Here is an 11,960-nt window from a genome sequence, read left to right on the forward strand (position 1 = left end):
CAAATTCTGCTCCGGTCCAAAAACATAAACACCTGTCACCGAAATGACATAACCTATTTCAGAGCCGGGTGTTTGCAGCCCAGCGGGACAATTTTAATTGAACTTGCAAACTTCCCAAACCGCTCTCCAATAGCTCATTGGAAATAAAAGGCGGTACAGTCGAGATCCTTGACAGAAAAAAAAGCAGCGTAACTTGAATAAACATACTGTACCTTTAAGAAATATGCCATTCTCAACCATCCAAATCAACAAGATCATTAAGATAAACCACCACCACTTTATTCATCCGCGACGCATAAACAACATTTTCATAGCCTACCTTCTCTGCTACGACAACCAGAAACTTCTCCACAGTGACAGTAGCTTCAGTGACACACCTGAAGCTGGGCCGAAATGACAGGGATGGCGTCCCAATGTGGGTCGCCATCCCCACCAAAACCAGGGAAATTCCAACAAGAAATGCAATATACCTAATTCTACCACTGAAAAACCCCTTAATCATACATAGAAAAAAGGAAAACCATCAAGAAAAAAACCCATAGGCCGTATAACTTCAGACATCACTCGCACTCGCTCATACAATTCCCAGCATGCACCAACACTCCCAGCATGCAGAGAGAGAGATAGTGGGAGAGACTGAGGCAGTGAGAGGAAGAGAAAGAGAGAGAGAGAGAAAGAGACGGGGCCAGTGAGAGAGAGAGGGAGAGAGAGACAGACAGAGTCAGGGAAGGAGAGAGGGAGTGTGAGAGAAACTGCAAGGAGAGACACAAAAATTGAGAATTGGACAGTATCAACAGAGAGGTGATGGAACCCATGGGTGTTGTTGTCCACCTATTTGTCATCCTGTCCTTGTTAGAGAAGGGCAATGCCAAAGTGGGAGCCACAGCAACAGGAGATATCATCATTGGAAGGCTGTTTCCCATCCATGAGAGTAGAGGAATTTAAGGGCTTAATTGGCATGGGAAACATATGTTTACATTGCCAAAGCAAGTGAAATAGATAATAAACAAAAGTGTAAGAAACAATAGAACATCTACACTAAACATTACTCACAAAAGTTCCAAAATAATAAAGACATTTCAAATGCAATATCTCTACAGCTAACATTTATGACCACTCTATTGAAAGACATCTATAAAAGCCTAACTCTGGAAAACTACTAGAACTAACTGGGAAATGATTAGACCCCTTGACTTTTTCCATATTTTGTTACGTTACAGTCTTATTCTAAAATGGATTAAATAAATGTTTTTCCTCATCAATCTAAACACAGTACCCCATAATAGCAAAGCGAAAACAGGTTTAAAGAATGTTAGCAAATGTATTAAAAATGTAAGTACATTTACATAAGTATTGAGACCCTTTGCTATGAGACTTGAAATTGAGCTCAGGTGCATCCTGTTTCCATTGATCATCCTTGAGATGTTTCTACAACTTAATTAGAGTCCACCTGGTAAATTTGATGGATGTGGCAGGGCCTGCAAACCATTACAGACTACAAAGGGGAGCACAGCCATGAGCTGCCCAGTGACACAAGCTTACCAGACAAGCTAAAATACTTCTATGCTCGCTTCGAGGCAAGTAAAACTGAAACATGCATGAGAGCATCAGCTGTTCCCGACGACTGTGTGATCACGCTCTCCATAGCCAATGTGAGTAAGATCTTTAAAATAGGTCAACATTCACAACATTCGCAAAGCCCATAACTAAGCCAAGGACCCTGGGACTAAACAACTCCCTCTATAACTGGATCCTGGACTTCCTGACAGGCCGCCCCCAGGTGGTAAGGGTAGGTAACAACACATCCGCCACACTGAACCTAACACGGGGGTCCCTCAGGAGTGCATGCTCAGTCCCCTCCTGTACTCCTTTTTCACTCATGACTATATGGCTAGAAATGACTCCAACACCATCATCAAGTTTTCCGATGACAACAGTGGTAGGCCTGATCACCGACAATGATGAGACAGCCTATAGGCAGGAGGTCAGAGACCTCTCCCTCAATGTGATCAAGACAAAGGAGATGATTGTGGACTACAGGGAAAGGAGGGCCGAGCACGCACCCATTCTCTTCGACGGGGCTATAGTGGAGCAGTTTGAGAGCTTCAAGTTCCTTGGTGTCCACATCAACAAACTATCAAGGTCCAAACACACTAAGACAGTCATGAAGATGGCACGACAAAGCCTATTCCCCCTCAGGAGACCGAAAAGATTTGGCATGGGACCTCAAAATGTTCTATAGCTGCACCATTGAGAGCATCCTGACGGGTTGCATCACAGCCTGGTATGGCAACTGCTCGGCCCCTGATCGCAAGGCACTACAGAGCGTAGTGCGTACGGCCCAGTACATCACCGGGGCCAAGCTTCCTGCCATCCAGGACCGCTATACCAGGCGGTGTCAGAGGAAGGCCCTAAAACTTGACAAAGACCCTAGCCACCCTAGTCATAGACTGTTCTCTCTGCTACCACATGTCAAGTGGTACCGGAGTGCCAAGTCTTGGTCCAAAAGGCTTCTTAACAGCTTCTACCCCCAAGCCCCCCATCCCCTATTTTACACTGTTGATACTTTCTGTTTATTATCTATGCATAGTCACTCTACATACAGGTATATATTCCCGGAATTAACTCGACTAACCGGTACCCCCTGTATATAGCATCACTATTGTTTAATTAATTTGTTACTTTTAATTTCAATTTTTTCTGAACACTTCGTTTTATTAAAACTGCATTGTTGGTTAAGGGGTTGTAAGTAAGCATTTCACTGTAAGGTCTCTACACCTGCTGTATTCGGCGCATGTGACAAATAACAATTGATTTGATTTGATTGGAGCGAGGGAAATGTTCATGGCGAAAAGTACAGCGAGATATTTGATGAAAACCTGCTTCAGTGCGCTCAGGACCTCAGACTGGGGAGAAGGTTCAACTTCCAACAGGACAACGACCCTAAACACACAGCAAGACAATGCAAAAGTGGTCTCTAAACATCCTTGAGAGTGGCCCAACCAGAGCCCGGACTTGAACCCGATCAAGCATCTCTGGAGAGACCTGAAAATAGGTGTGCAGCGACACACCCCATCCAACCTGACAGAGCTCGAAAGGATCTGCAGAAAACAATGGAAGAAATTCCCCAAACACAGGTGTGCCAAGTTTGTAGCGTCATATCCAAGAATACTTGAGGCTGTAATCGCTGCCAATGGTGCTTCAACAAAGTGCTGATTAAAGGGTCTGAATACTTATGTAAATGTGATATTTTAGTGTATTTTTAATACTTTTGCAAAAAAACAAAACTGTTTCTGCTTTATGATGTATTGCATTATGGTGTATTGTGTGTAAATTGATGAGGGAAAAAAACGATTCAATTAATTTTAGAATAAGGATGTAACGTATCAAAATGTGGAAAAAGTCAAGGGGTACACTGTGTTATCCAAGTGTTAAAAAAACACTTGGGTATTGTGAGAACATTTCAGGAAAAGCAGTGAGTCAGTCAACACACTTAAGTCTTTCCCCTTCAACAATACATGTTTATATTGTACTTCAGATAGAGACCAGCTGTGACTTACATTTGTGTGACTTGTCATCTTTAGCTGGAGCAAGTGAGTCAGTCAGTGTGGATGTCTGTCAGAGAGAGTGGGCTGGGCTGGGAGGGGGCAGGGTTATGCAGACATTAGATGAGATTAGGAGGAAGCAACAGGTGTGTTTTTGCTGAAGATACTGTCAGGTCGCTGTGTCAGTCTGCTAGATGAGCTGACAGAGTGAGAGACAGAGAGGAAGAGAGAGAGAGGAAGAGGGAGGGGCAGATATAGAGAGGCAGTGAGAGAGAGAGGGTGAGAGAGAGACTGAGACAGACAGACAGACAGACACAGTCGGGGAGGGAGTGTGTGAGAGAAACTGCAACGAGAGACACCAAAATTGAGAATTGGACAGTACCACCAGAGAAAAATGATGGCACCCATGGGTGATGTTGTCCACCTGTTAGTCATCCTGTCCTTGTTGGAGAAGGGCAATGCCAAAGTGAGACACTTCAAAGCAGCAGGAGCCACAGCACCAGGAGATATCATCATTGGAGGGCTGTTTCCCATCCATGAGGGAGTAGAGGAATCCCCCAACATCTCAGCACCCCATGAACCACAGTGTGCCAGGTACAGTTAGTACCAAAATAAGATTGGGTGTTGTAAAGAGATTCCTGAGGATTCTCTCGCTCTCTCTTTCTCTGTGGGGTGTATTTGATTCTGTCCGCATTTATGACTAAGTGTTCGTGAGAAAGAGTTTATTTATTCTGACAGGTTAACCACAGACAGTGTGATGATCCAACTTTGCCTTATGTACCTTACACAAAAACGTACGCACACGCGTGCGCGCGCACACACACAAGCAGGTTCAACATGAACAGGTTTACCCAGGCATTGGCTATGATCCACGCTGTAGAGTCGGCCAACAGATCCCCTGTCCTGACTACACTAGGGATCTCTCTGGGGTACCGTATCCACGACTCCTGCTCTGATGTCACCACCGCTCTGAGGGCCTCAGCTGACTTCACACAGGTAAAGGCTCTTCAGCCAAAACGTTGGTCAAATCAATCCACAGCAAGTATAGATAAGTGTGTGACCTCTTCTTCATTTGTATAGTTTCTTCCATTAGCCAGCATCTCATTTAAATGACGTACATTCTTTACTTCAAAGGATCCCACCACGGACTGTGGGGGAGGGGCCAACACCTCTAACTCTTCCCCGCCAATTATGGCCGTCATAGGGGCCTCTTCCTCTGAGATTTCCATCTCCATTGCCCGGCAACTCAACCTAAAGCTCATCCCTCAAGTAAGCAGCCAAAACCCACCCACAGAGTGACGGTTGATGGACAGTAACAACATAAATAATAATAAAGTACTGAGTTGTGTTGAATAAATGAAAGACAGCAATGATGATACAGATGGATGGCCAAATCAATCAAACACAATGTAGACGGAAATTAATTTTCTCTTCGAATCACCACAGATCAGTTACGCCTCCACCGCCATCATCCTGAGTGACAAGAACCGTTTCCCTGCTTTCCTGAGGACCGTACCTAGCGACGTGTACCAGACACGGGCCATGGTCCAGTTGCTTAGCGACAGCAAATGGACCTGGGTCGGCGTGGTCACAACGGATGGAGACTACGGCCGCTCTGCCCTGGACAGCTTCGTCTCCCAGGCAACCGCCTCAGGGATCTGTGTGGCCTTCAAGGAGATCCTCCCTAATTCACTAACCAGTCCTGACAGCGAATCAGCAATCAGCCAAGCCGCCGCCACCCTCCTCGGGAACCCCAATGTCAAGGTGGTGGTGTCATTCGCCAAGCCTACTCAGATGATGTACCTATACCAGAAGCTGAGGAGTCTGGGGTCGGGGCTGGGGGAGAGGGTATGGATCGCCAGTGACAGCTGGTCCTCGTCCAAGGAGGTCCTGGGAGAAATGGACCTCCCAGATATTGGCAATGTGGTGGGCTTCTCCTTCAAAAGAGGCAACCTGGCTCCTTTCCATCACTACCTGATGAACCTGAGTGACATCAATGATGTCATAGGAAACAACTCCTTCCTAAAGGAGTTCTACTCACTGCCAAACAGGTCAGAAAACTCTGGGGTTTTGTCCTCCGCCACAGTCCCAGCAGAGATCCTGCTAAACAACAGCCATGTGAACTTAGTCTTCAATGTGGAGATGGCTGTCAGTGCCATCGCCCATGCAGTGGCTGATATCTGCAGCAAAAAGGACTGCAAGACACCAGGCACGGTCCAACCCTGGGAGGTAGCTACTGCACAACTCCTCATGTCTACAGCACATCAGACTGTACTTATATACACTGTATCTCATCTAATATTCATTGAATATAACAAACATGAGGAACACCTTCCTAATATTGAGCTGCATCCCCTACATTTGCCCTCAGAACAGCCTCAAATTGTCGGGGCATGGACTCTACAAGGTGTCGAAAGTGATCTACAGTGATACTGGCCCATGTTGACTCCAATGCTTCCCACATTTTTGTCAAGTTGGTTGGATGTCCATTGGGTGGTGGACCACTCTTGATTCACATAGGAAACTGTTGAGCATGATATACCCAGCAACGTTGCAGTTCTTGACACATAATACCATATCCCGTTCAAAGGCACTTAAAAGCACACATACACAATCCATGACTCAATAGTCTCAAGTCTTAAAAATACTTATTTAATCTGTCTCCTCCCTTTCATCTACACTGATTGAAGTGGATTTAACAAGTGACATGAATAAGGGATCACAGCTTTTATCTGGATTCATCTGGTCAGTCAATATCATGGAAAGAGCAGGTGTTCTCAATGTTTTCTATGCACAGTGTATTTTGGATATGGCTTGGGTCTATGGTATGTGAACTTACATATGAAAATGCATTTGCATTAATTTCAGGTGCTTGGAGCCCTGAAGGACAGTTGCTTTGAGCTGGAGGGGAAAAGCTACATGTTTGACCAGAAAGGAGACGTCAACCTGGGCTATGATGTAAACGTGTGGAGGTCTGTGAGAGGGGTCATCGACGTCCATGATGTTGCAGCTGAGTACCATCCAATCAACAACAGCTTCAGCTACACCAGCAGAAACACCAAACATCTTATTGACCTGAGGGTAAGGGTAAGGGTTAGGATTAGGGTGAGGATAAAGGTTAGGTCTCAATCTCTTTTAGTCTGTTTGCTAGGCTGCTACACAAAGGTTCAAATACACATCCATATTAACCTATCCCACTTCACATAGAGAGACACAAACAGGCCGGAATGTCAAATAATCTACTTTCTTTCACAAAGTGACAAAAGAAAACTAAACATACCTGTTTGAGAGACTTCTCAGCTAAACTGTAAAAACAAGTAAAGATAGGAGTTATTTCATTTCCAATCAGTGAAACAATGGGCATTGTTTGAATGTGAAAACCACATACCTTGGCACATACTGGGAGCACCTGTCATCACACATTCCTGTTAGATCACAGTGATGATCTAAAAAAACAAAACTCATAATTACCAGAGCATATAATCATTGGTTGAATAGTTTGAATACACCTGGCCTATTGAACACGGTTTTAAATCGAGAGATAGTTTAAACTGTGCCCAGGAAACTGGCCTTACATGTGAAAGCTTCTTTTAATACGACTATTAATAGAATTAAGTCACAGTTTTCTTGGGTCAGTGTAACGGGATTCTTCCGTCGAAGGAGAGGAGGACCAAAATGCAGCGTGGTTGAAATTCATCTTTGTTTTTAATAAGAAAACTATACATGAATAAACAACAAACGTGTAAACCCGAAACAGTCCCGTGTGGCACAAACACTGACACAGGAAACAATCACTCACAAAACCCAACACCAAACAGGCTACCTAAATATGGTTCCCAATCAGAGACAATGACTAACACCTGCCTCTGATTGAGAACCATATCAGGCCAAACACAGAAACAGACAAACTAGACACACAACATAGAATGCCCACTCAGATCACACCCTGACCAAACAAAACATAGAAACATACAAAGCAAACTATGGTCAGGGTGTGACAGTCAGCCATTTAAATTAGGGCATTGTGTCCCGGTGCAGGATGTGGTGTCTGTTTGCTCGCCTAGCTGTGAACCTGGGAAGTTCAAGAAGTTTGCTCAGGGTCAGCACACCTGCTGCTATGAATGCATCAACTGCACTGAGAACTACTACTCCAACAACACTGGTTAGTTCTCCTATCCTGTCTCTCTATACACACCAGTGTACTCTATCTCTCCTCAGTAAACAGGTGTTGCCCTGTTGTTCACACAATCTTCCTCCATGTTTTCAATATGTTCCCTAAGATTTCCCAACACTGTTCTTATCCAAAACATTTAGTACTAGGCAACAGCACACATATTTCTAAATGCTTGACAGTTGTTCAAGTACTATCCTACCTTACAACCCTTCTCTCCAGACATGCACCAGTGTCTCTCTTGTGATACAAAGAGAGAGTGGTCCCTGGAAGGGAGCTCTGGGTGTACCCATAAGACCCTGGAGTTCTTCTCCTGGCAGGATGGCTTTGCGGTGGCGCTGCTGACACTGGCGGCCCTGGGTATCGTTTTGGTTCTCCTGGTGGGGGCTCTCTTCCTACACCACCGCCAGACCCCTGTTGTGAGGGCTGCCGGGGGGCCTCTCTCCCAGATCATCCTGCTCTCTCTAGTGGGAAGTTTTGTTAGTGCTGTGTTCTTTGTAGGTCATCCCAGCAGCCTACAGTGTAAGGTATGTACGGTACACACAGTTTGGGACACACTGCTATAATGTACTGTCTGAATGTATCAGTGTTATTTTGTGAATTCATGGTTTATTGTGTGTGTATTGTTCTAAACCTTTTGTTACTTTGTGGTAAGGAATTTAGTTTGTAAACGGAAAGAAAATCTAAATACAAATAGATAATACATTTCTGTCTCAATGTCTCATATCTTCTCATCTCGTCATCAAGGTGCGTCAGGTGCTGTTTGGCCTCAGCTTCACCCTGTGTGTTTCCTGCATCTTGGTCAAGTCCCTGAAGATCCTGCTGGCCTTCCAGCTCAACCCTGACCGGAAGGATGTTCTCCGCCGCCTCTACCAACCGTATGCCATCATCTGTCTCTGCGTGGCCCTACAGGTCCTCACCTGCACCCTGTGGCTGGTCCTGCAGAGCCCCCGGGAGAAGGCCACGGTCTTCACCACCACTGTGTTGGCCGAGTGTGACGAAGGCTCCCAAGTGGCGTTTGGTGTGATGCTGTGCTACATTGCTGTCCTGGCGCTCGTATGTTTTGCCTGCGCGTTTAAAGGCCGCAAGCTGCCACAGAAGTACAACGAGGCCAGGTTCATCACCTTCAGCATGCTCCTCTACCTGATGTCTTGGCTGATATTTGTGCCCGTCTATGTGACCACCTCTGGGAAGTACCTGCCAGCAGTGGAGATGGTGGTCATCCTCATCTCCAACTATGGCATCCTCAGCTGTCATTTCTTCCCCAAGTGCTACGTCATCCTCTTCAAGAAGGAGAACAACACCAAGAGTGCCTTCATGAAGAACGTGTTTGAGTATTCCAGAAAGGGCATTACTTACTCTAGCTCTGTCTCTGAGACTTCAGTCTCTCAGACAGAAGGGTATCGCATCAGTCACCCTTACTCCATCAGTTCACCTTCCTTCTTCATGTCTCCTCCACCAATAGAACCCACAGCACATCAGAACTGCTGGTCCGTTGACCAGAACATTCAGAGCATTGACCCTGCAACCCATTGCACCGTCATAGACCATGGAGTGTTTGTCACAGGTCAGCTGACTCGACCACACCGTCTGAGGAGAAGCATGAGCCTATGAGTGGAGTGGACCAGTGTCTGGAACGTTTACATCCTACAGTACATCACACTGTGTGTCTCTGTGATCCTCTCTTTGGTTTGACTGTTCCCATTTTGCTTAGTCTACTGGTATGTTTTTTACCCAAGTGGGTTGTTATTACATTCAAGTCAATTTGGGTAACACTTTATTTTGACACTGATATGGACATGACAGTGTCATAAACAAACAAACTCTGTCAAACTCTGTTAAGCGTCAATGGTGTACAGGGTTGATTTATTTCTGAACTGCATATGGGGCGGCAGGTATCCTAGTGGTTAGAGCATTGGACAAGTAACTGAAAGGTTGCTAGATTGAATCCCCGAGCTGACAAGGTAAAACTCTGTCCTTCGTCCCTGAACAAGGCACTTTATTTTACACTGTTATTGTCAAACTCTGTCATACAGTGTTATATTCATCTATAAATATTTGTATTGGTTAAGCGCCAATGGTGTACTGGGTTGATTTATTTCTGAACTGCATATGATTTCTATACTGTGTGAAATGTTCTAACTAAGCATCATGGAGAATGTTGGTTTTTGCTATAGATATACCATCATGCTGTGTGTTGGATCCCTGATTAGGCCTTTTCTATGTGTAATGTATACAGTAAACAGCATTTCTATCTATTATGGGGGCTGATGCAGCAGGATACAAATGAGATATTACATTTCATATAGAAAACAAGTCTACGATAAACACAATAGTTGGAATTTGTGTCAGTTTCTTAATGCATGCCTGGTTTGTCAGTGGATGTTATTGAAGTTCTTACATATTTCTAAACACCTTGACATGTATTTCCACATTATTCATATATATTATTCATGTATATATTAACATTACTTTGTGTACAGTATATTAAACGTTTGAATGTGCAGTTGACTTTCAGTTGCTGTTTCCATGCTCGTAAATACACGTCCATTCAATTACTTACCCATTTAAGCAGGTGTAACTTCTCTCTCTGTGTATGTTGACATCTTTACACCATATCTGCTTCTTCCCACTGTCTGCTCTGTTTCCAGAGCCCACCTGATGAGCACACCTATACTGTCTATTTAGGCTGCAGGTCTAATGCCACAGTGACACAATAAGAGAGAGAGAGAGAGAGAGAGAGAGAGAGAGAGAGAGAGAGAGAGAGAGAGAGAGAGAGAGAGAGAGAGGGCTGCTGGCATTTTCCCAGTGCCCAAACACATGTGCATGTAGTAACTGTACTACACTGAGCTCTTCCCTCCATAGTCTGGAGCTCTGTCCTCCAAAGCTCAAATATCCCGGGCTCTACGGTAGTAGAACATTCCGTGAATTAACTCTGGGCTTCTGCTCTGCTGCTAAACAGTAGTCTTAGAAACCTGACCCTAGGCAACAGTACAGGCTGAGGTCTGGTTTCAATGACAAACTCTTTTGGCAACATTGATAAGGTGAAAAAAAATCAGACAGACAACTCTCTCAACAAATCACGAGGAAGACATGCCAGAACGGCAAGATTTGAAACCAAAGTTTGCAGGAAAATCCTTTGCAGTGATTTTTGTGAAAGTAGTTGATCCAAACTAGCCACTTGCAAAATGAACTTATTCAAAATAACCTCTGTTATCCCCATCTTGCTAGCTACTATTTTAGATTTTGAAACTAGACCATAGTCACTGCTGAGAACAGCATGTCTGCTCTATATCTCTATGTCTTTGTGGTACAGGGGCTGTTTTTAGATGGAGAGCACGTTTCTGTGCAAACGGATAGTCCCAAATCCATGATAGTAACTGAAGAATCTAAAAACTTCCATTGACATCAGAACATTAATAACAATAAGTTTGAATTAAGTGCGCACATCTGAAGATACGTTTCATCTCATCTCTGTTGTCTCCTTCTCATCAGTAACTCCAGTGAACTTCCACCCCTGTCCCTGCCATTGTCACCAGACTCGCCTTCAAAGTTGGCTGCAATGTTAAAAGCCCACTTTGACTTGACCAAGTTTTTGAGGTGTGAGTCATTGAGAAGATGTTGAATCTTCGGTCTGTCCTAAATTCCACCAAACAACAGGTGATGATGAAGATTGCACAATCATTGGAATGAGGAAACAAACTATTCACTATCTCCAAAAACAAAATCTGAAACCCATAGACATGCATGCATACCGAAGCGTGTGTGCCCATAGACATGCATGCATACCGAAGCGTGTGTGTGTGTGTGTGTGTGTGTGTGTGTGTGTGTGTGTGTGTGTGTGTGTGTGTGTGTGTGTGTGTGTGTGTGTGTGTGTGTGTGTGTGTGTGTGTGTGCGTGCGTGCGTGCGTGCGTGCGTGCGTGTGTGTGTGTGCTTGGAGCGTCTGTCTGTTTTATAGGAATTAAACAGACAAGTTCCATGGAAACCATTATTGCTTTTGTGCAGAATAACCCTACAGAGGTCAAGTCAAAATCCCCTCAATTCCATCCACCAAGAGACCTTACATTATGTCTAAGATAGAAGTTAATGTACTTTTTCTTCATTATTTTACAGTCAAGTCCACATTAACCTCTCATGGAAGAGCCAGACAACAGCTCCATGAGTAAGTCCAGCTTCACTCACAGCCCTCTGTGGTCCATTGGGTTAAAGGAAACAGAACGACAATGTTTGCATGATACACTTA

The 11,960-nt window shown here is 44.5% G+C and overlaps 1 protein-coding gene across 2 annotated transcripts; it reads left to right on the forward strand.

Annotated features, from left to right (window-relative positions):
- Positions 1 to 3,710: 3,710 nt before the first annotated feature.
- On the forward strand, positions 3,711 to 10,233 carry LOC135520407 (G-protein coupled receptor family C group 6 member A-like). 2 transcript variants are annotated; one of them, XM_064945958.1, is made up of 8 exons: positions 3,711 to 4,139; positions 4,373 to 4,541; positions 4,680 to 4,814; positions 4,992 to 5,774; positions 6,414 to 6,626; positions 7,584 to 7,707; positions 7,939 to 8,243; positions 8,464 to 10,233. In XM_064945958.1, the coding sequence occupies exons 1-8, from the start codon at positions 3,940 to 3,942 to the stop codon at positions 9,328 to 9,330; spliced, it is 2,796 nt and encodes a 931-aa protein (XP_064802030.1). In that variant the 5' UTR covers positions 3,711 to 3,939; the 3' UTR covers positions 9,331 to 10,233. The 2 variants fall into 2 exon arrangements, with proteins under 2 accessions (XP_064802030.1, XP_064802031.1); XM_064945959.1 differs by having other exon boundaries at positions 4,376 to 4,541.
- The last annotated feature ends 1,727 nt before the right edge of the window (positions 10,234 to 11,960 follow it).

The sequence above is a fragment of the Oncorhynchus masou genome, chromosome 29 (genome assembly GCF_036934945.1).
Source record: "Oncorhynchus masou masou isolate Uvic2021 chromosome 29, UVic_Omas_1.1, whole genome shotgun sequence".
NCBI classification, from domain to species: Eukaryota; Metazoa; Chordata; class Actinopteri; order Salmoniformes; family Salmonidae; genus Oncorhynchus; species Oncorhynchus masou.

Bases quoted from the DNA above. Each gene is read 5' to 3' on its own strand.
- LOC135520407 (XM_064945958.1), top strand. From the start codon at position 3,940: ATGATGGCACCCATGGGTGATGTTGTCCACCTGTTAGTCATCCTGTCC. The intron at 4,140-4,372 runs GTACAGTTAGTA...CACACACACAAG, and splicing joins CATGAACCACAGTGTGCCAG to CAGGTTCAACATGAACAGGT. The intron at 7,708-7,938 runs GTTAGTTCTCCT...CCTTCTCTCCAG, and splicing joins CTACTACTCCAACAACACTG to ACATGCACCAGTGTCTCTCT.